This window comes from Brachycentrus maculatus, unplaced genomic scaffold, assembly GCF_059751285.1.
Source record: "Brachycentrus maculatus isolate JH-2025_06_01 unplaced genomic scaffold, ASM5975128v1 h1tg000055l, whole genome shotgun sequence".
NCBI classification, from domain to species: Eukaryota; Metazoa; Arthropoda; class Insecta; order Trichoptera; family Brachycentridae; genus Brachycentrus; species Brachycentrus maculatus.
This window is the reverse complement of record NW_028280809.1, coordinates 1,244,732-1,269,371: the sequence shown is the minus strand read 5'-3', so window position 1 is coordinate 1,269,371 and position 24,640 is coordinate 1,244,732. Positions and strand designations below refer to the sequence as shown.

Genomic DNA, 24,640 nt, shown 5'->3' with positions numbered 1-24,640 from the left:
TTGGATTTTAATGTGCTTAGCAACCAGTAAGGGTTAGCCAACTAGTGGATGGTGAGATAAATAAAACAGGTATTTATCGAGTATGACCGTAATTATGTTACCTAGTTTTGTTATTTAAAACAACGCAATGATAAATATTTACTACATAAAAAAGATTTAGTGACATTTTTTGGTGGATTTTTAACCACAAATATCGCCGACGAATTAACATGCAGGAGATCTTTACAATTAAAGCGTTAATACAACTCCTGAAAATAAATGTAATGGGGTTAATAATTATAATAAATAGTATTTTTCTGTTCATAAACTCAAACAAAATGCGTAGTGAGATTTATGATATATATTCAAATACCTAGACTTCCATATTTTTCATCATCTATGTTGACATGTGAGAATGTTTTTGTCCAAGTACTTTACGAAACAAGTGTATTTTTAAGTAATATTAGAATATTGTGTTTTAATAGTTGGCATTGTACATATCGCTCACTCCTTTCAACAACGTCATATTTAAAAATCGTCAATTTTCAGTTGTACATGTTTTTCGAATGCCCAGAAAATGTACTATATCCTAGCAAAAGCGGCATATTTTTAACTTAATATTTACCCGCTACTGGACAGAAAGTGTTGTTTTTGCATTTTGAAGAAAAGTATTGTTTAATTATTTTTAAAAAAAATATACTTAATATTTTTCAAATGGAGAAAAAACATTCAGGTTTTACCTAAAAACATCTTGCATAGAAAAAAGTTCAATAAGTGGCTTGATATTTATTTTTAATACATTTTATTATATATTTAAACTTTAAAAACGATCTCCTGAAAAATCTTTTTTTTTATATATGACGTTGTTGAAAGGAGTGAGCGATATATCACCTGTTATATATCAGCCTGTGTACGAGAGAATGTTTTGCACACGTGTGTTTATAAAAAAATACATATTCTCGTTATATCGCATGATGCACACTACACATATATAATCATTTCCATGAAATTATGCATATTTTAAACCCCTCGTTATGACCAGAGCTGACCTATTTTTATAATCGATTATTGGAACTGAAAACAAGCCAAAACAATTAATTTTTAATCACCTACCCGATAAACGACATTTTTTGTAAACGATGCGATAATTACTGAAACGATAAATTAATTACGGTCAAAATAGTAGCTTTCAAAAAATATAATATTTACAATTGTATTCAAAGTAAATGTTTTAAATTACTTTATTATAATTATTAATTTATCAAACTTGGCAGGCTTATTTCGTTGAAGCAATATCTTCTAACCAACCAAAAACATACTAGTGATACTAGTTTAAGTATAAGTATACGTACTAGTATAAGTTTTAACCTTATACAGCCATATTTAATCAAAAGGCAGATAGTTCTTATACATAAGGATTAACGAAAAAAGAAACTAAAATTACAATAAGCAAAAAAACTAGAATAAATTACACAGTGTGAATGAACAAATATGTACGACATACACACTGATGAAACTATAAATTGGTAACCTCAAGGCGAGCACAGGAAGAATCAGGTAGGATATTAAGGGAGGAGAGATAGAGGAAATCAATGAACAATGGTATGATGGTAAGATATGGATCTTTTGCATATAAGTATAAGGAAAATTTTCCAAATATCATTTCATTTTTGTTTTAAGTTAGTTGTAAAGTGATTTTGTTTGCTTCTTGTATCATGAATAAAACAACGTTTTAGTAAAAGCAGTTTTTTGTTATTAAAAAATAAAAATGATATAATGAAAATGAAGGATTTTACAATTGTTTTTGTGTCTTTATTTAGTCTCTGAGGATGATATTTGGACAAAGATATGTTTTGAATTTTATTTATATCCAAATAGAGAGATAATAATTGTTTTGAATTTTATTTACATCCAAATATACAATAAAAACAGATAAGAATAAATACAATGAAACGATAAAATACAAATTAGATAATAATAACAATTTTTTATTATAGCATAATAAACTGAAATATTTCTGTTATTGAAGATGCAAAACACTTATTTGAATGGTTTATGTCTGCGTCATAGGATTTTTTATTTAAAAAAGATATAAAAAACTCTATTTAAAGAAAATCATTTCACTGAGTATCGAATAACTTCATTTTGATAATTCATAGAGAAATCCGCCTCTTGCTTGACAAGAAAATGATTTCCCCCAAGAAAATAATAAAACCAGATTACCCATGAGAAAAAAATTAAATTATACCCAGGAAATATTGCCATAGCTTTCTGTCCTCGAGAATAATTTAATATTGAATGAAAAACGTAAATAACGTTGAAAATCAAGCCATCTTTAACAGCAAAGCGTGATCCAACATAATCCAGAGAAAATTATGAGAATCATGAATATTTTAAATATAAAGCCAACATAAATATGTAACATTAAAGTGTATTAATTTTTGTCTAGATAAGAATGAATAGACGAGCAATTTCCAAAAGAAACAAAATTCACAAAGATCACATTTTTTTGCCAATTTAGGGACAATAACATATTATGATTTTATAACTTAGTTTATTATTTATTTTACCAAAATATGCTACATTTGGAATAAAAAAAGAATAATCCTATTTTACAGGCGATTTTAGTTAAATAAAAGATACTTTAAGGATACCTTTACCTACTGATTTATTTTATTTTATTATTAATTATCTCCGTTGGTACATTAAATCAAAGTTCAATTGTTACATAAACTTTTTTCTGATACATTATGACGAATCGAGTTGTGAAAAGGGGTAAAGTATTTATTTGTGGTAATAATTTGACATTTTTAAGTAGAATTATTAACAGGGAAATATGTAGTAAAAACTGTATTAGGCAAAAAATGTGCTGAATGTATTAGATTAGGCAAGTAATGAATTTTCACACAATCATTCAAAGAAATCAACAGTTTAAAGTTAAATAATATTTTGACGGATTTAAAAAATAAAAATTTCCCTGCATATTACAAAAAAAAATACATATATAACTAACAATAAGCTATCTATATTCCGACTGTAAATATAATCTTACAGAAACAGAGCTTTCTCAAGATAATTCAGATGAGTGCTTTGGATTTAACATCCCAACACCTTCCCTTGAGCTTTTGGCTTTTTTTGCCGATAATATTATAACATAACCGTTGGAGTAAGGCCGTTTGACCCGAGTCAAGATGTTCTTGGGCTTACCCCAAACAAAATCCCTAACTTGTTTACATTGGATCCAAGAACATTTCCTACAAACTGACAATAAGCTTATTTTCTGATTTCAGAATGCCTTATGTTTGTAATACGCGTCACATGTCTATAAGACAAGTCTATGAAATATTTATTTTAAAATAAAATATTACTGCTGTTACTACTAATATCAAGCCGGTTCTCTGCGGACATGGGCAGAGAGGATAGAACGCCACATTCTTCTGTCTTGACATGCACTTCCAGCTTCCCTCACAAATCTAGTCTTACATGCCCTCCGATTACCGTTTTGATATTGAAATTTGTATCGTTTTATGATAAATGGTTATTCACTTCACTTCATTTTGCAAAAATCATCGCATGACTTGTTATTTAATGAACTTGTATATCTCATATGTTCGTACATTTTATAGCATACGTTCATAGAAACTGAAATCAACTTTGTACATGGAGTGCTTTCAACGGTAATAAGTGAGCTATAAAAGATAATTATTTTAATTTAGACAAATGCTTTAATTTTTAAATTCAGTTCAGAGAGTGCAAATTTTGAAAGTAAAACCTTTACTAGTGAAGCTTTAATAAATGCAGAGCGGCGGCGCTCTTTTGTTCTTCTGTCTGGAGGCAGAAAGCTTCCGCGCTTTCAGGAAGAGCTTCCAGCATATTAACGGTGACATCTGTTTGTAAATGTAAAAGCTCTTTGAATTAAGCTTATTTAATGATTTTTCATTAAAAATAAAAAATAAAAATTACTTTAAAATATGGGAAATTCTTAATTTTTCTGATTGCAAAAATATGTTTGTGTACCCGTAATATAAAATAACGTTGATTTATTTTTTGCAATCATAAAATGTTCGTAGATACCTCGTTTTCGTAGTTTTAAAATACCACTACTGATATTGTATCTACTTTATATTTAAGTATTTTTTTTCCATTCGAACATATATATTTTCAAAATCTTTACATTATACTTTAAAAACGGTATGATACATACCATACAACGTAGATGAAATGAGTGAAACATTCTTTAATAAAAATATTATGTCCCATTAAGCGGCATCGTAATGTAGTATTATCGTATTTCTTTTACTCTGAACTTATAACATATTAACTTACGAAATTTAAACAAAAATGTTTTCGTTTTTCATTTACATATACAGTTTAGCTAGAACCGACAATAATATATATTACAAACATCTTTATAAATAAAACTATAAATTAACACATTAAAAAAAAACTTATATCTCCTAAATTTTATCACTTCGAAATTTCAAATCACCGATCGCTTTGAAATTTTTACACAATGTATATAAATAGTTTATGTTTTCATTGTTTGTTTTATCTTTTTTTCATTTCTATTTAATCATAATGAGCCTCAGCAATGCGTGGCCGGGTTCAACTTATCTAAAACAAAAAAATAATATGCGATACAAAATATCATGTTTCATCTATAAAAATGTATATAGATTTTAATATTATGTAAAAAGAATTGAAAATTAGAGGAACCCTTGAGTTTAAAAAAAATACAAATTTTGATGCATAAATATATTATTTGTTTCAGTTTCTAAGATTTTTACCGAAATATTTTTGTGATTAAGAGAATTATCAAAAAGGTTTTAAAAAATAAACGTCAAAACGTCACGCAAAAACGAGAAATACGTGACCATTTTTTTTTTGACGTACACAATATTACAAAACGTGAAAAATTTATTTGATAATTAAGATTTTATTCAACCAAAATGTTCCATTTTAAACTACTACTAATTGATTAATACTGAAGTTCATTTGATTGTTGCTTTCTGCTTTCAAAGAAAAACGTTACATCTCGCAACACGCAGTGGCGTGTCGTTTATTGCTTGTCATTAGATTTTTTTGCTGCCGAATAAATTAAGAAAATGTGCCCACATGTTTAAAGTGTAATAATAGATTATATAATGTGACTTTGTACCCTAATTTGACACCATTAAATAATGTAAGTATGTAATTTTATTTACACGAGAGACATTATTTAAAATATTAATTTCCGGAACTTATTCAAAAAGGATTTTTTTCTACATAACCTCAATCAATGGGAACCATAGAATACAATAAATGTGGCTATTTTTATTTATACAAGTCAGTTTGAGATAAATTATAGAAGTAACATAGAATCGACGCATATATATTTATATATACATAAATGAGAAGAAAAATACATAGTTTTGAGCATTTACAGGGCTCACGGTATGTCATCGATTTGTTTTAACAGCTTAAGTGAACGTTTAAAGTCAGTATAACGTTAAACGTTCTCATGCATATCAGATTGTACATAAGGCACTGCATCGCATAAACGCAGTATTACATTAATCGTTCATTATACTAGGTGATCAGTCCTGCGCTGCAAGTACCAGTCCAATAGAAATTAAGAGTAAAAAATCACAAATATTTATTTCGACCCCCTGGGAACTGAGTACAGGACCTCCAGCATGGTAGCCAAACGCACTAACCACTACACTACGGAGGTGGAGAATACCAAACTAATGGGAATTTTTAATTTCCACGACTTGAGTTGAAATCTTTTAAATAATGTATTTTGTTACATTCAAAATTCAAATATACAATTTATACAATATTTTTTTATGGTAGATTGCAACCGTGATATTAATTTGTACATATATACTCTAAACCATTTACATTATTTTTATCATATTTTTGTACGTAAATCTGGTATGATACTCTGAAAAATTGCTAAATAAAGTGTAACATTTTCGACACGTTAAGCAATTATGAAGGTAACGGCCGTGTATTGCGATTAAATGGTGAGGAAAATAAAAAATATGGGGTAATTAGTGTGATCAGTTGTTATAGCTGGTTTGAAACTGTCATCTACATTACCCAAAGCTTAACTAAGGTCCGAATAAATATAAAAAAAAGATGAAAAAATTTGCGTGCTAGTAAAATTCTTTAAAAATATATATTTTCTGGTCATTATGATTTAAAACAATATTTGGGGTACAAATTTGTAATATTTTACACACGTCAATACCAACGCTTCTCATCTTTCGTATTCAAGTTACATTGTGATGTAAGCACCGTAGCGTAGTTGGGTAGACGCTCGACTGCGAAACTGGGCGTCACGGGTTCGATTCCCGCCATTGCAAAATGAATTCAAGAAAAAATTATTTTTAATTGGTCTAGGTGTTTGTGATGTATTTTTCACATTTACCTTCCCTATCCTCACTATCCTACCTGCAGACAAGCATCTAAAATACAGGCTTTGCGGTTATTCCTTTAAAATAAAATTTGTTTATTTATTTATACGGTACTATTGTACCATTTAAATAATAAGAATAAAAAACACATCAAATCATCAAGTTGTTTAAAACTACTTACATGTTACAAATGTTATATAAAGACTAAAATTAAAATAAAACAATGAAAAAAATATATGCTATAAAAATAAAATATATTGAAAGTAAACAATCACATAAAAAAACTAAATTTTCATTAAAAAAGTGACATTCTCTGGGCCAGGAATAAATAAATTGATGCCAAAATAATGAAATAAAAATTTTAAAAATCCTATTTTTTAAACCACTTTCTTACTTAATTGCTAAATATTATTAAAATTACATATTAAATTAAAATTAATATGTAATTTTAATAATATTTAGCAATTTAAATCTTTTAAAAAAATATATTAAAAAAACTATTATATCTTTTATTGTATAACATTAAACCACGAGTGTAAGTCCCTTTCCAAGCACAAGAGCACAGACTCTTTTATGGAGAGGCACAGCGAATCGAAATATAAAAGTTCTACATATGTATAAATGATTCAAATGTTATTATGTTATAAATAAAAATGTAAATATATTAAATGAATAAAAAAAATATATATATAATTACAAAATATTTCAAAAAGTATTATAAAAACGATGATGATGTGGATTTGGTATGACTGATAGTGATGCCATCATCGTTTATATACGCTTTCGCATATAAACCATACATGTTTCATCTCGCGTTGAGACACCTATAATATAATTTTAAGAGGTTAAAAATATTACAGCGAGCATTTTGAATTCGTGATTATTATATGTTTTACGTACGTGTGAATATCCTAAACCTGTATAACCTGTAAGTTTTGAAAAAACTACATAAAATATCTGTTGCAAAATATATATAAAAATTTTATTCCGAAACAAGCCGAATGCCTATGACATGTGGAAAATAATTTTCCAACACATCACGACTGAAAGTTGATAACGCTGAAATTGCATCACGCCATAAACGTGTTTGGCTGACGTTCATTGAAGATAGATAATACGCTTCTCAACATAAGGGTTACGAAATAAATGTCATCCAAGAATTAAATGCTATATATACATTTAATTTGAATTTGTGTCTGTCATAATGTAAGTAACATCACTCTGCAAGTAGGGAGCAATTTAATTAAGTTTTACTTGGTAAATACCACTATATCTTTAAATCCATTGTTACACGTGTTTCAATGTATTCCACATAATTTTTAAATACCGTTTTTTGTATTTGAAAATGTTGCGTAATGCATCAAAACACGTGTCAATATAGAATATAAAAAACAGAGGTATTCACCAAGTAAAATTAAAATTAAAAATGGATTACCACAGACTGTGTGACTGCCGAATAAATTAATCTTAATAATTTAGATTTGTTGTAACCGTTAAGGTTTGACGTTTATATTAGGGGAGATAAAGAAATTGCTTATAAAAAAATGGTTTTAAAATATTTTAAATACACATAGTATATATAGTTTATATATATATATATATATATATATATATATATATATATATATATATATATATATATATATATATATATATATATATATATATATATATATATATATATATATATACATATATATATATATATATATATATATATATATATATATATATATATATATATATATATATATATATATATATATATATATATATATATATATATATATATATATATATATATATATATATATATTCCCGGTGAGTAATATCTATTTCTCATTTTGGGACATGGGATTAAGGTTAACAAGACTAGAACACAAATGGTAAAGTTACAATTTTTTTTTTTTAATAACCAAAACTAATATATGGCAAAATATAAAACAATAAACAGGTATAATAAATAGGCACACAAAAATTTACATAAAGTGAAAGACATGCTTAAAAGAAATATGAAAAAACATATGGTAAGAAGCATGTTTAAAAGAAAACAAATTAGAAATTGTAACTGAGAATACAAATGAAATACAAATGAGAAGATATTAATCACAAAGCAATCAATTCATGAGAGTATTGTGGTATTTAAACGAATGATTAGTGTGGGAATAGTTTGATTTACCTAGAGTATTATTTATTTCTTCGCTTCTTTAGTGTTATGATTAGCGTGATAAGCTACCGTGCTGGAAGTCCGGGGTTTGAATCCCAGAGGGGACTCAAAATAAATATTATCGATTATCACTCTCATATTTATTAAATATCACCCTGGACTGGCGCAAGAAGTGCAAAACTGATCATCATGCTTTCATGCAAGTAACGATCGAGATAACATTTTGTCAAAATAATACAGTGTAAGAATAAGAAGTTTTCACTGTTTTTGTATTATCAAAAGTTAAGTAATTTGAAATAGTAAATATGATCGAATATTTTAGTAAATGGCTGAAGAGCTTTTTGACCATGTAGCAGAGATATTATTATATTACAAGACGAACAAATGGAATAATACAGAAATAAATTATTATGTAAAAAAAGGTCTCTTTTCAGATCTCAAATTCAAATATAATCCAAAATATTAAAAATAATATGTTTAAAAAGTAAAAAAAGCTTATTTGAAAACAGAAATAAAATGTTATTTAAAGAATTTTATATTTGCATATATATTACTTCCGCCTCCATTGTGTAATGGTCAGTACGCTCGGCTACCGTTCTGGAGGTCCCAGGTTCGATTCCCAGGGGGAGGGGTCAAATAAATATAATTTTTTCACTCCAATATTTATACAATATTACCCTGGACTGATACCTGAAGCGACTGATCACCTTTCCTTCACATGTAAACGATCAAGATAACACTGCATTTATATGATGTTGTACCCCATGCACCATTATGGTGCGGATAAAGGTTTGAAGAAGTTAAAGAAGGATGTTTAATATTTTGTATATATGTTTTGTATTATGACTTAAAATGTTTTTAAAAAATGTATACATTTCGGTGACTTTGAGAAACACTTGTAGTGCCATGTCGCTGTTGGTTGGTGTAAAAATAGCGAAGGCTGACCCGTTTGCAAACCCCATCTGACCTCAGGAGGATAAGAGCGAGGTGATAAAATTTATATTTTCTTAAAATAAAATATAAGCTGGAAAGACTCAATATAGTATGTTGAAATATTAATTATTATCAATGAGATATTTGTGTTTACAAAAACCATGTTCGACATGTTTTCTTAACGCTGATGTTTAATATTATTGGCTATCGTTAATACGGCAATGATAATTCAAACACATTCCTAATAACGAGCAATTTAATGAAATTATTGTTTTTAAAAGAACAGACATAACACTTGTTATTCGCGATAAATCAAAGGACGAGTTATAATTCATAATTAATATATATATATATATATATATATATATATATATATATATATATATTTATGGATATATATATATATATATATATATATATATATATATATATATATATATATCTATAAATATATATATATATATATATATATATATATATATATATATATATATATATATATATATATATATATATATATATATATATATATATATATTTATTTCAGTTTTACTTAGTAAATACCACTATTTCTTAAAATCTACTGTGTCACGTGTTTCGATGCATTCCGCATCATTTTGAGATACCGTAATTTAGTAAGTAAAACTTAAATAAAAAACTGGATAGATTTTACCACAAAGCGACTGCCAAATCAATCAAAAAAAATTTTTTTTCTTTTTATCCACCTTGGTGGTGTAGTAGTTAGCACGTTTGCCTATCATACTGGGGCTCCTGGGTTTGATTCCCAGTGCAGGGGTCAAAATAAATATGTGATTTTACACTCTAATATTTATTTATTACTATCCTGCACTGGTACCTGAAACCCAGGACAGATCCCTTCATTTATATTTTTTTAAAGGGATAACCCGCAGGTAAGATAGTAAGGATAGGGAAGGTAAATATGACAAATGCATCACAAACACCCAGACTAATTGAAAATAAATCTTTCTTGAATATTTTTGGCACTTGGCGGGAATCGAACCCGCGACGCCAGTTTCGCAGTCGAGCGTCAACCCAACTACAATACAACACAATCGAATGAATATTGCGTCAATTTGGTGCAGTGCCCTATGCACCATTAGGTACGGATACGGGTCAGGGGATAGGAATCCTCCATTAGTATAGTAACTACCTCAGTATTCGATAAAAGATTTATAGCTCAAGTTGTAAACTCACCCGGGTATGGATCCCGAGTTGGAGACGTTCCCGGCGTCCAGGCTGCAGCGGCTGTGCGCCGGCTCGCCCTGGCTCCGGCTGCAGCAGCTCGGCGCGCTGCCACTCAGCGCCCGCGCCTGGTGCCCGAAGGCGGCCAGGTCCTCGCGGAACGTGTCGCTGCCCGGCGTGTCCCCGCCGCCCGCGCCCGCCGCGCCGCCGGCCTCCCCGCCCTCGCCGCCCTCCCCGCCCTCCCCGCCGCCCGCCATGCCCTCCGCGTTCTTCTCCAGCGGCGCCGCCTCCTCGTCCTCGTTGTAGATCTTGAAGTACGCCACGGTCAGGTATATGACGGACACGATGAACGACGGGATCGGAATCGCCATCGCGTACACCAGGTTCAACGTGTTCTGCCACATGTCCAGGTCCGTGATGACCAGTCCCGGGTCGACCTTGCTGTAGAAGCACGTGAAGTTCGTCCCGACCGTCTTGTACTTGCCCAGGAAGATGGTGCAGTTGAGTATGGGCGGGTAGCCGCAGCCCTTGACGTTGGGGAAGAGGCGGGCGTACGTGAAGAACCACTCCGAGTCGTTGCCCATGAGGCCCGTGGGCGGCGGGCCCTCCGGGTAGTCAGGCAGCGACTGCGGGATCTCGTTGTCCTCGTAGGCGGCCGACTCGGACTCGGGGGACGCCTCGCCGTAGTCGTACTCGCGCAGGGCGCGGGCGGCGCGTGCCAGCGGCGGCGGCAGCGGCCCGCTGCCCGGCGCGCGCTTGTAGTGCACGCGGATCTGCAGGCAGTCGTAGATGTCCTTGGTGCAGCCCTCGCGGCAGGAGGCCCAGCTGCAGTTGGACGCGCCCTCGCGGTGCAACGTCTCCGCCGTCACGCACTGCGCCGGGTTCGTGTCGAACTGCATGAAGATGGTCGTGAAGGCCGGGTCGATGACGAACGGCACGAGAAACAGGAACGCGAACAGGCTGAAGGTGGCCAGCAGGATGAACGTGGCCGTGGTGTAGAAGAGCAGTTTCTCGAGGAAGGTCTTGGGGATCTTCTCCTCGTCGGCCATTATGGCGCGCGACCCTCAACGGCCATGGCCCGCGGCAGCCGCGCGCCCCCGCCTACCGCATGCCGCCTCGAGCCACCGTGCTGCGGTCAAAATCTACACTCAATTCCGCCCTTCTTATTTTCAGATTTCAGATGTTGATTTATTACAAAGCTCAGTCACGCACGTTCTACTTTTTGCATCATTCACTACTTTCACGCGTACATTATCCAAGGATATTTAAAAGTCATTTTACTTCTACAACCCCTACCCTGTTTTTTCGGTCAACTTTCCAAATCTGGAAATAATTTATTCGAATCAATCCGCTACATCAAAGTTCGCACAGAAGCGGTTCACGGTATCACAAACGAAATGATAGTCGCATTTCTAGATCACAAAATTATTACCTGTCGAACCGATTATTTACTCTACTTACACTATCCAGATAATGAAATCCATCCTGTTCAAATAAAATCAACACGATTCTCTCATTGAAACACTATCCTTTTTCAAACGTGCTTCTGTATAAGGAATGCAATTGTTCAGTTTAAATAAATACGCCATTTTCAAATAGGAAATACCTAACAACATTCTACTTGAGTTTAGTTTCTCAGATAGTATTAAGTTTGGTAAGAGTTATTTTAATCCATTTTACGAGAGCTTGGTACATATGACATACTTTTTTATATATGTTGAACTCGGTATATAATGACATATTTTCTCATAGATCACACGTACATATACTGTACTGTACTGTACATATCGCTCACTCCTTTCAAGAACGTCATAAATAAAAAAACTTGATTTTTCAGAGGAACGATTTTAAAGTTTAAAAATATAATACAATGTATTAAAAATAAATATCAAGCCACTTATTGAACTTTTTACTGTGCAACACATCTTTTTAGGTAAAACCTGAAGGTTTTTTGTCCATTTGAAAAATATTTAGTATATTTAAGAAAATAATTAAGCAATACCTTTTGTTCAAAATGCAAAAACAACACTTTCTGCCCTGTAGCGGGTAAATATTAAGTTAAAAATATGCCTCTTTTGCTGGGATATAGTACATTTTCTGGACATTCCGAACACATGCTCAACTGAAAATTGACGATTTTTGATTTATGACGTTCTTGAAAGGAGTGAGCGATATACTGGTATATAGTATATAAATATACAAAACTTTTCACACATTTTATCTCTATATTTTTATCACTGGATATAATAAAAATCGTCATATTTTTAAAAAAATATTCTAGGTTTCGTCAAAAAAATTACTTTTACACATTTGAAAAAATAAATACATATTAAGAAGTAAGTACATCTCACTAAAAAATGGATCAAAAGGCTATTGGCCTAAAAAGATTATTGGCGGATCGTACATCGCTCACTCCTTTCAAGAACGTCATAAATCAAAAAACTTGATTTCTCAGGAGAACATTTTTAAAGTTTGAAAATATAACACAATGTATTAAAAATAAATATCAAGAAACTTGTTAAACTTTTTACTTTGCAATAGATCTTTTTATGTGAAACATGAAGGTTTTTTCTCCATCTGAAAATTATTTAGTTCATTTAAAAAAATAATCAAACAACACCTTTTCTTCAAAATGCAAAAACAACACTTTTTGCCCTGTAGCGGGTAAATATTGAGTTAAAAATATCCCTCTTTTGCTGGGATATAGTACATTTTCTGGGCATTCCGAAAACATGCACAACCGAAAATAGATGATTTTTGATTTATGACGTTCTTGAAAGGAGTGAGCGACATGAACTAATATTTTTACCGTATGACTATTTTAATTTTCGGTTACTTTTATTTTATTTTATTTTACTATACCTACATTAAATATGGGTAAATAATATTACACCCACTACTTAGTTAAGTCGGAGTACTATTATAATTGTAATTTACTTCGAATGAGTGCAAAAAGATTACTTACAAATACAGCGCACATCTGAAAGGTTTGAAAAAATGCTCCTCATACGATCATCGTTAATTCTGAATATCTGCCAAATATTTATTGGCGTATAACTTAATACGACTTATCTTCGCATGGATGGAATCTACCGACTTTTTTTTGTCAGTAATGTAAATGCCACCGATATCACGAAATAGTCGGTATATCTTTTATCCGAGTATGTCGCTTTACATAAATTTCTTATAAGAAATTCCATTCTATTTTATAATATAATATGAACACTGATATAAGGATATGGTATTTCACCACTATGAAGGGAAATCCTGTCAAATAAACGGGTCTCTATATCATATTTCACATATACAATATTATCCAGGGGCATGTATACATTGTCCTATAGAAATTAATGAGACGGGTTAGAGTTTTCGTAAAGCTTCAAACAGTATAGCTTAACTTAACCTAACCTAACCTTACCCAACCTTACCTAACCTTACCTAACCTTACATAACCGTACACTTAAGCTTCCCGACTAATCATTATATTGTATTGAAGCAGGATCGCCATAGTGACAGTGTTGTGTTTCTGGTTGCGTTGTTTCGGGTTTTTAATAGGCAAAGTTTCTCTAGATATAATGGCCGTACTCAACCTCAACATGCTTTGGTGTCTAAACTAATTATACAAAAGGTATGTCTATACATATCCAAGCCTTAATGATGTACTATACTAATATATGTGGAACAATATACATAAATGAAAAGTATTTTCAATAAAATAAACATAAAAATAATTTAATTTAAAAAAATGTGTTCCTATTACAAACGCAAGTATTTCAGCTTATTTTTTTTTCTAGACCTAAATAGCCCAATTTTAGACAAAAGAATGAAGTTGTGGTAGAGTAGGCTTGAACCTAGAAACCCAGATTCTGTGACACTAACCATTGGATCACAACCCTAGCATAAAATTGATGTATCTGACACATCGCTCACTCCTTTCAACAACGTCATTTATAAAAAAACTTGCTTTTTCAGGAGATCGTTTATAAAGTTTGAAAATATAATACAATATATTAAAAATAAATATCAAGCCACTTATTGAACTTTTTACTGTACAACAGATCTTTTTATGTAAAACCTGAATGTTTTTTCTCCATTTGAGAAATATTTAGAATATTTAAAAAAATAATTAAACAATACCTTTTCTTCAAAATGCAAAAACAACACTTACTGCCCTGTAGCGGGTAAATATTAAGTTAAAAATACGCCACTTTTACTGGGATAAAGTACATTTTCTGGACATTCCGAAAACATGCACAACTGAAAATTGACGATTTTGGATATATGACGTTGTTGAAAGGAGTGAGTAACATGTGATATAATGTCAATTTTGCTTGATTTCGTAGTAAAATTTCAATTTAAGTACCAAATATAATTGTCGCTTTGTAAAGACAGCCGCTGTAATGAATTAAGTAGATGCTTAACTGGAAACTCTGTCAATTTCAAAAGTAATTATAAGGAATATTCTCCTCGAATTGTTCTGGGTCTAGAGGTGTCTTTTTAATATTTCGTCATCCCATCGTTTGTTTTCTTCAATGCTATTTTTCAAAATAATTTATTAAGATATTTAAAAAGGTTTTTGAAAAAGTCCACTTGTTATTTTTTATTTAAACTTTTGGTTATTTAGTACAAACATGTGGTAGGTTATTCAATAAAGCACAAAAGAAGCTCCTGAGTTACTACATATTTTACGAAATCGATGAAATATAAATTATCAATTACTATTAAAAACAACGTATAAAGAAATGGTAAAAAATAAACATATTTAATATACATTTGCTCGAATACAACAAAATCAAAAATAATATTTTAATAACACGCTTTGATGAAAATTTCGACAGCTACGAGCTAAGCAAGGCATTTTACCGTATGAAAAATTGTTCTGCATACAAGAAAAATGACGTATCAATATATGTATATACGTACTATCTTTACGAGTATATGTCATGTTTGTGATTTCATGGTCTACAAACTTTTAAAATAAAAATGTAAAAATGTTTCAGTGAAGTTCTGACTGAAATCCTCGAAAGTTTTTTTTGTTTGATCGCAACAAAACAAAATAATAAAAAAAACGCGCCGTATATTTTGAACCCGAACGCGGTAGACAAGTCCTTGTGTAATGGTGTTTACTCAACTTTATGGGTTTGCTTGGAAAGAGTAAAGACATTCCAATAGTAAACAAAATGGTGGAAATTTTTCTCAGTTTTCAAGTCTGAGCCGTCGGCGGAGAGAATCAATAAAAATTGATTTTTCAGTCGGCGCCGCTAGCATGTGATATCACCAACTCACCGAGCACCTTGGATAATAAAAGTCGTGATAAAAAAAACTTCAAAAACAAACTTTTGAGAGGAAAGGTACCTACATGAACATATTTTTTTTATATGTTAAAAATAAAACACAAATAGGAGTAAAAATTTATGTTAAGAGTCTAGACTATTAATAATGATACAAAATATTTTAAAAAAAATGTAGTATATAAAAACAACCTTCGATGATTTTTTCACTCAATTGATTCAAATTCAAAAATTAAGAAAAAAAACTTATATTCATATTTATAAATTTCGTTATTTTAAAAATAAATTCAGTAAAATTAAAACACTGTTCAAATATATTTTATTAATTGGAAATAAGAAAGTCATATGAAAGTTAATGCGGTTTTAGAGAAAAAGATTTTCTAAACGATTTTTTCGTTTAAATATTTTTGACGTGCACTATTCTGTAGTCCTAATATATTTACAAATAAAAAAGGTCCTTTTGACTCCATTTTCTGAGAGTATCGTGATACGTGCAAACTTGTTTGTGTGACTTATCATTCACGTAATTATTAGAATATCATAAGGTTATCAGCGAATTTGTAAATAAATAAATTATCTCTTATAAATAATATTATTTATAACATATATTAAATTCATTTGAAAACACTCTTTGATAAATACAAGAGTTATTTTTAAATATAAATTAAACACAAAATAAATTGAAGAACCTTTAAAACGCAGATAGTTTTTTAAAGAAAACTTCAAGTGTATAGGAACAAACTAGTACGATAATGATTTTTTCTTTGTATATTTCTTTGAATAAATGTCGCGGTAGCCGGTGAGAGTGTTGGCGAATAAAACCAACGTGTAGGACATCGGAACGACCTCGTTTTGTGTATTAATAACTTATGAGCAAGTTTACGTAACACTTTCTCTATCAAAGGAAATTTTCTAAACGGAAGCGCCACTTCTAAAAAGAAGTTAAAAAGTTGCTTCAGTTCACTAGCTTGGAATATCATAAAAATCCTCTGTAAAGACTTAATATTACAGATGACAAGATTACAAATTGCACTGCTCGGTGGTTAGTCACACTTATGTAGAAGCCTTATAACATATATTAAAGATTTTAGAATGCTTAAAAAATATATAAAACATTAAGAAAACTTTATAAACTTTACTGACATTTTTTAATATAGAACTATTGCATCATTTTTTTTAAAAACGTCTTCAAAAAATTATTATTTGTTTATTTCATCATAGATAATGTACTTCATTTAAATTTCCATTCATTAATACATCATTCATCTCGTAAATAGCACCGCTCAATTACTATATTCATACCTGTCAAATAAAGTTCACTTTTCCGGTCCTGTGTTCCGCGTAGGACGACAGTAAAACAAGCGGGACTTTTTTAAAATTATGTGACAGATAAAACTTCTGTCAATCAAACTTCATCACTATACCGAAACACTTCCAATCAAAATAAATGTATAAACGAGAAATCCCTTTTGCAAGGATTACCCTTTTGCGAGGATTGTTATGACATGCGATAGAGCAACCGACTACCGCAAACGAAACACAGAATCATAAATAAATAAATGAAATAATAATTAAAATAACAATTTTTTAAATCAGTCGAATTCGGTATTTTTTTAGGTTACAGATTTATATTTTTTTGGCACTGAAATTGTGATATTTTTTTCACGCGATTCGCCAGTTTCGGGCGCCAAGTTTCGGTCGCGTATTCGCTAGCGTCAGCCCCGTATCGGCGCGCTAAGGCAACAACGGCGGAGTGTAGCGGAGGAGGCTTTACGGGTGGTCGATATAGCGCGCGCAGGGCGGCGCCGGCCGCCGGGACCCGAGCCGGGCCGAGCGGCCGCGGAGAGACCCGAAGGCGGACGCGGAGGATTTTTGGCGGGTTCACGTTTCCGACTGAGATCCAAAGCGGAAGAAATCGACGTCGGAATGGGATCTTCGCGGGACTTGGAACATATCTGTATAGGTACCAGTTTTTCACTCAAATACGTCACGGTAGGTAGGTTCCTACTTTCGTAGAGAAGTTAGAAAATGAATAATGATGTTAATGCACAGTATGAAATGAAACCTGAAAAATCTACAGAAAATAAAATATTCGTTCATATTTGAAAATAACTTTTTTTTGTCCGCCTCCGTAGTGTAATGGTAAGCATGCTCGGCTACCGTTCTGGAGGTTCCGGGTTCGATTCCCAGGGGGTGTCAAATAATATAAGTGGTTTTTCACTATAATATTTATTCAATATTACCCTGGACTGGTACCTGAAGCGGAGGGCTGATCACCTTTCCTTCATGTGTAAAAAGATCAAGATAACTCTGCCTCTATATGACGCAGTGCCCTATGCACCATTGGGGTGCGAATAAGGGTTTTATCATTATAATTATAAAATTTTATAATTTTTTTGTTGGAAATAGCATATTTTTAAAACATTCATTAATTGATTCACTCTTGCAGTCATTTTGTTGTACAACCTATCCATTTTTGATTTATGTTTTACTTGGTAAATACCACTATTTCTTTACCCATTGTGACACGTGTTTTGGTACATTCTGCGTCATTTTCAAACACCGTTTATTAAAATACCTAATTCATACCTAATGCCTATGTACCTACATATAATATGAAGCGGCCAAACTTTCAACAGGTACTTAAGTATAATTAATATATTCAAATGCACATACATATATTAAACTGGTTAAATTTTACTTTACATTAATGTTTAAATTAAGCAAAAATAAATCTGGTTAGTATATTTATTTACGACACAAGTCGTAGTGTTTAAAATAATCTTAAAAAAAAAAACAAATAAAAAAACAAACGATGTGAGTGTAAATTTAACAGTTCTTTACGATATCAAAAATTTCCTTAACTAACTAACTAACTAACTAACCATCACGCCGCTTCCCCGCAGGGGTAGGCAGAGAGAATAGAGCGTCACACCACTCTGTCCTTGCAAACGTTCTTCGCCTCTTCCACGTTCATGCATCTCCTCATACATACCCGCCGATTGTTACGACTCCCAACCTGACCACTTTCAAGTATCTGGCATACCTGATCGTGCCATGTTTTTCTCGGTCTGCCTCTGCTTCTTTTCCCGCTAACATTCGCCTCATAAATTTGTTTTACCGTTCTTTCCTCACTCATTCGTTCTACACGTCCAAACCATCTCAACACACCTTTCTTAATTTTATCGATAATGCTTATCTCAGCTTTGCATTCGTTCCTTATTTCACTATTCGTACATCTATCATACATCGTTTTGTCGCACATTCTTCTGAGAGATCGCATTTCGACTGCATTCAAAATTTCAAAATTTCCTTACAAATGGATTATCTAAAAAAGGTATGATGATATGAATCTTACAAAATCTTTATTAAAATTGAATCTTATCATATCTTTATAATGATTGAATCTTAATGAAAATCTATAAAATTGATATGCTGTTCACACAATACAACACTTAATTATTAATGACATTAATAAAATAAAAACATCTCACTAAAATGCATTTTCATAAGCATGGTTTATGTATTAAAACTGTTTTACCCTCTCACAACCTATTTTATTGGAAGGCACAAAGTACAAAATTAATAACTATAAGTCTGTGCAGATGTGTGCATTTTATAATAAAACAGATGTACGTAAACATAACTAAAATTCTTTTCATCCCTATCCTTCGCGTTCGCTTAGCCCTGCTTTTCACTGGGTGGCCGTACGCGTTGAAATATTAGGATTTTTGGAAAACTACATATTCAAAAACTGAAATGTTCAATAAAAAAAAATAATAAACATTATTCAATAATACTCGTTAGTTTCCATTTTATTTTTTGACTTCTCATGAAAGATGAAGAAGAATATGGAAGTCTGGGCATTTACGGGGCTGACGACCGTCATAGGCTAGTTTGAGTGATCACTTTACACACGTGTAACATTCACCAATTCTACCCATTATTGACAACCACACTACTCATTTTTTTTACCTAACCTAACCTAACCTAACCTAACGTCCAAGTGACTCTGAAAGCTAGCTACGGCTTATGCAACACCGTTTATCGTGTCCCTACTCAGGCTTCAACTTTCGTAGCCTATGCCTACTCGGAAGTTATATATATATATATATATATATATATATATATATATATATATATATATATATATATATATATATACATATATATATGTATATATATATATATATATATATATATATATATATATATATATATATATGTATATATATATATACATATATATATATATATATATATATACATGAACCAATTTCGAAACATTATTTTTGAATCCATACAATTTCACTAGAGACATCTATTGGTGATACTCGTTAGGTTTATAAATACATATTTATAAATAGGTTTGTAAATATCACAAAGGCGAAATTTTGAGAATATGAATAGCGCGCATCAATCTCGTTACGTTTAATTATAAAACATTGAACACTCACTCAGTTAACTAAAACGAAAAGGTAAAAATAAAAATTGTTTTGTGCCAGTTTTTGTTTACACCGCGCCGCCTGCTTCGTTTAACAATAGGGTGGTTAAAACCGCTAAAGGATACAATAATACCATGATAAATTCCCTGAAAGAAAATGCCCGATACAAAGGTTAACGACGTATTGTTATTTTAAACAAGAAAATAACTGTATAAGTATTTACAAAGTTCTGTATTTTAATAAATATTTTGTTGTTGAAAATTGAAAGGACTTAAAATTCAATATATTCAATAACACATTTTTATTTTAGAGAAATAACCCGCGAACCTTTTATTTTCAGAACCGTATGTGCAGAAAAAAACAGTAAAGATGAGAAAAAATAAAAGCTCTCATACTTTCTTCCACGTAATAATTTTTATGAAACGATAATAATGACAAAATGTTATTCACCCATGCGAGTGCTTTTTTATTCATCTTACGATTGTTATTCAACATTTAAAACAATATTTCAAAGGAGTAATCATTCTAAAATACTAAAAGACGTGAAAACTCAAATTACCTTCATATTTGTCAATATTTATATTTAAATAATAAAAAGGCATAATTTAATCGTGTTACCTGGAAACTAAGGTTTCTACAAAGTATAGGATCCGCGAATAACAACAAGAAATCGATCCTAGTAGATTGATAGGAATATCAAAGCACTAAAAATGTTGGAGAATTTTACGTATTTTTTGATCGTCTGAATTCAAATAGTTGTGGGTTTGTAGGGCCTCAAAAATAAAGTATAAAAATATACAGACTGAAATAGACATAGATAATAATAATTTATGTATTACCTACATTTATAAATAATATTTTTTTGTTGTTGATTATTTTATTTTCATAATACATAGATACATTCAATATACATATTCATTTTATATAAAGATTTATTATACGTATTACATCCATGTATTTGAAAAATTATTCGCTATCATTGCTAGTTATACAATATTATGTAAAGTTTGTGTTCAGCAAAAAACAAGCGATTTCTTATTGGTTTGAAACCGATAGTATAACAGTTTTTTTAGACTATTGTGTATTTCATATTATTTTTTGACATCTCATCAAAGATGAAGAAGAATATGGAAGTCTGGGGTCATTTACGGGGCTGACGAACGTCATAGTATTTAATATTATGAATTTTATATTTTAGTATTAAGTTATTTAAGTAGCTGGGTACTTTTATACTCGAACGTACAAAAATATTCATTTTAGTCTATAACACTAAATTTCCCATGTTCAAGTCTAGAACCATAAAGAACGAATACAGCTAAAATACAGAATACTTAAACTCTTCGCTTTTACAGGTGTTTTTAATATTCTGCTCTTGCCTAGAAACACTGGAATAATTTGCTCATCTTCATGCTTTATGTTGAAACCGCGATCCATAAAAAGCAGCAATTTTAATACCAGTCCGATTATAAATTTTCCATCTGACAGTCAAATATGTACGTGTGTTTTGTGACATTAAAACATGTCTGTATCATATTATATATTATTCAAATATTCTATATTTGACTACGCTAAACCACTGAAAGAAAAATCCATATCTCTGATGAGAATAACAAAAGTACATCATTATCTAAGTACTTTAAAATGCCTACTGAAGTCAAGTTATGTGAAAAATAAAGTAGGTATTGAATAGGCACGGAAGGGTATTTATCAGAGTTGATTCGAACGTAATTCTAACACAAATGAGTCGTATACATATACTATAAGTATGTAATATTAACTTACTCTTTAAACCTATACGGATAAACGATACACACACAAAAGTATGTGTAAAACGCCTGCACTTAATAACTGTGCAATTTCTTTAAGCAACAGATTATTTTCAGTACGAACAAATGAAATCATAGAAAAGGGTTTCAACTTTTTTTATTATTAGTTTAATTTTTTGTTTGCTGATTAAAAATAATAATAATTTTATCTTGAACAATGGATTATAAAAATAACAATAAAATATAATATTTACCAGCAACCAATTAATAATTGGTAGAATGTTGCACGTGTATGAAGTGATCACACGAACCAGCCTATGACTGGTCGTAAGCCATGTTAATACCCAGACTCTCATATTCTTCTCCATCTACGTTGAGATGTCAAAATGTAAAAATAAATCTAAGTGGAGAAACCCAGACATATGAACAAGAATTTGGACTCGACCAAAATGTGATATAATAATTATTACAGATATCCCTGTATTCATATTTTTTGTTCAAAAAGTTAAAACATCTGTTTCTGCGACCCTCGAATCTATTTATTTATATTTATTTGGATTGGACCAAGATCGTATCTGGTTTGGATAGCCCTTATCTAGAGGACCAAAAATGCAATATTTGCAAGTTTTATTATATTTATTTTACTTTTAACTTATGAAATACCTGTTTATTTTTTGTTTGTCCGCCTCTGTAGTGTAATGGTCAGCACGCTCGGCTACCGTTCTGGAGGTCCCGGTTTCCCAGGGGGGGGGGAGGTTAAGAAATATTATTTATTTTTTCACCCTTGTATTTGTTCAAGTGGAGGGCTGATCACCTTTCCTTCATGTGTTAACGTTCAAGATAACAATGCGTTTATATAATGCAGTGCCTTATGCACCATTAGGGTGCGGATAAAGGTTTGAAGAAGATGACATATAAATGGTACCGTTGATGATATCTATAAATTCTTTACATACTAAAAAAAAACTGCCACAGAGAAACCTCAGTCTTTTGTTCATTATGAATAAACTATAAACATGTTAACAATATAAGGCAGGTTCCGACAATTTTTCATACGCTATTGTGTTTCAGATCGTTATAAATATTACGCCATTTACGAAATTCTGTTCTTTTCAAAAGAACAGAAACCTTCTTAAGATTTAAGCTAATGTTTGATGACTTTCATATTTCATTGCCGTCTTTATAGCACGGTAAGTAATATAATTTGTGACGTCAGAGCTGAACAAAACAAAGAGCAAAGACCGACCTTTTTGAACCGACAGCAAAATAAAACAAAAAAACCTTCAACCTTCTAATTACAAATACTTAATTTTAATGTGTTTTTATTTTTTTATTAAGTATAAAGTATTTTTTTTAAATCTATGTTAAGAGGACGTATAATAAAATTCACGATAAAATGGTTCTAAAATGATATATAACCCTACGAGTCAATATAAAAATAACAAGCATTTTGGAAAAATAAAATAGAAATGAAACTTTTTATGTTCTAGAAACAGTTGACTTGCTATCTTTGCATTTATTGACGGTTTTATTATTTCAGGATTAAAAAAAACGGTTATGTAGAATTCAATTCAAGAAAATCCTTCTAAATTAAACAACAACATAAAATCTTCCATCAATTCCCATTAATTCATACTATAAGAAAGAAATGTCGCATGCACGTACACTGTCTATGACGTATGAGACGGAGAGAGTAGAAATGATTATTTCACTCTTTTCTTTCAACTGCCGCACGGTGCGTTATATTGGCAATCTAGCGGAACTTTATTATTTTTTTCGATGGCTTATATTTTGAAAAAAATATTTTATTCCAATAGAAAACAAACCATTTTACAAAACTGTTTAATTATTTTTAAATTAAGTCATTCCGAAAAATACATAATCGTATCGGAAACCCGAGCTTCAGCGCGCCGTTGGGGGTGAGCGGTTTTAAACGAATGCGCATCAGTCGCTTGAGTCATCATATTATAAATTTGTGTTATGTATGTGTAATATTTGTTTATATTTTTATAGTATTAATTTATCAAGGTATACTGTACGTGTTTTTATTTGAGTAAATATTATTTCATTAGCCTGCAAAGTCTTGTTGAACTTATAGCTCGTAAATATAAATTATAATTGGTTTATTCCAATTATAACTGGGCTTTTAGTATGCCATACCCTAAAATACCGTACTATGACAGTATTTTTATAAAAGCTTAACTTATATTCTTATAAGCATATATAATAACTTTTTGCTTAACTTGCCATACCCATACATTTTTTTTTCAATTTCAGAATGACTACGTAAATTTCTCGTCAGGCTATTTTTGACATATGGGTCGTAGATTCGAAACGCGTGAGAGTTGAAGCCATAATTGCATATATTTTGGAGCAATTTAATATGTTTTCAGTGTTATTTAAGATTTTGACTAGTTTTAAAACAAAAATCAGAAGTGTTTGTCAAAAAATTGGG

The 24,640-nt window shown here is 31.1% G+C and overlaps 1 protein-coding gene across 2 annotated transcripts in view; it reads right to left on the bottom strand.

The window, feature by feature from the left end:
• Positions 1–17,875, bottom strand: part of tipE (temperature-induced paralytic E) — a 47,237-nt gene extending 29,362 nt beyond the window's left edge. The window contains exons 1-2 of one of the 2 annotated variants that reach the window (XM_088278089.1): positions 17,277–17,875; positions 10,696–11,825 (exon numbers count right to left, since the gene is read on the bottom strand). In XM_088278089.1, the coding sequence (XP_088134215.1) occupies positions 10,696–11,732 (1,037 nt within the window). In that variant the 5' untranslated portion in view covers positions 11,733–11,825; positions 17,277–17,875. The remainder of the gene's footprint in view (positions 1–10,695; positions 11,826–17,276) is intronic. The other variant, XM_088278088.1, reaches the window with a different exon arrangement.
• Positions 17,876–24,640: the final 6,765 nt, after the last annotated feature.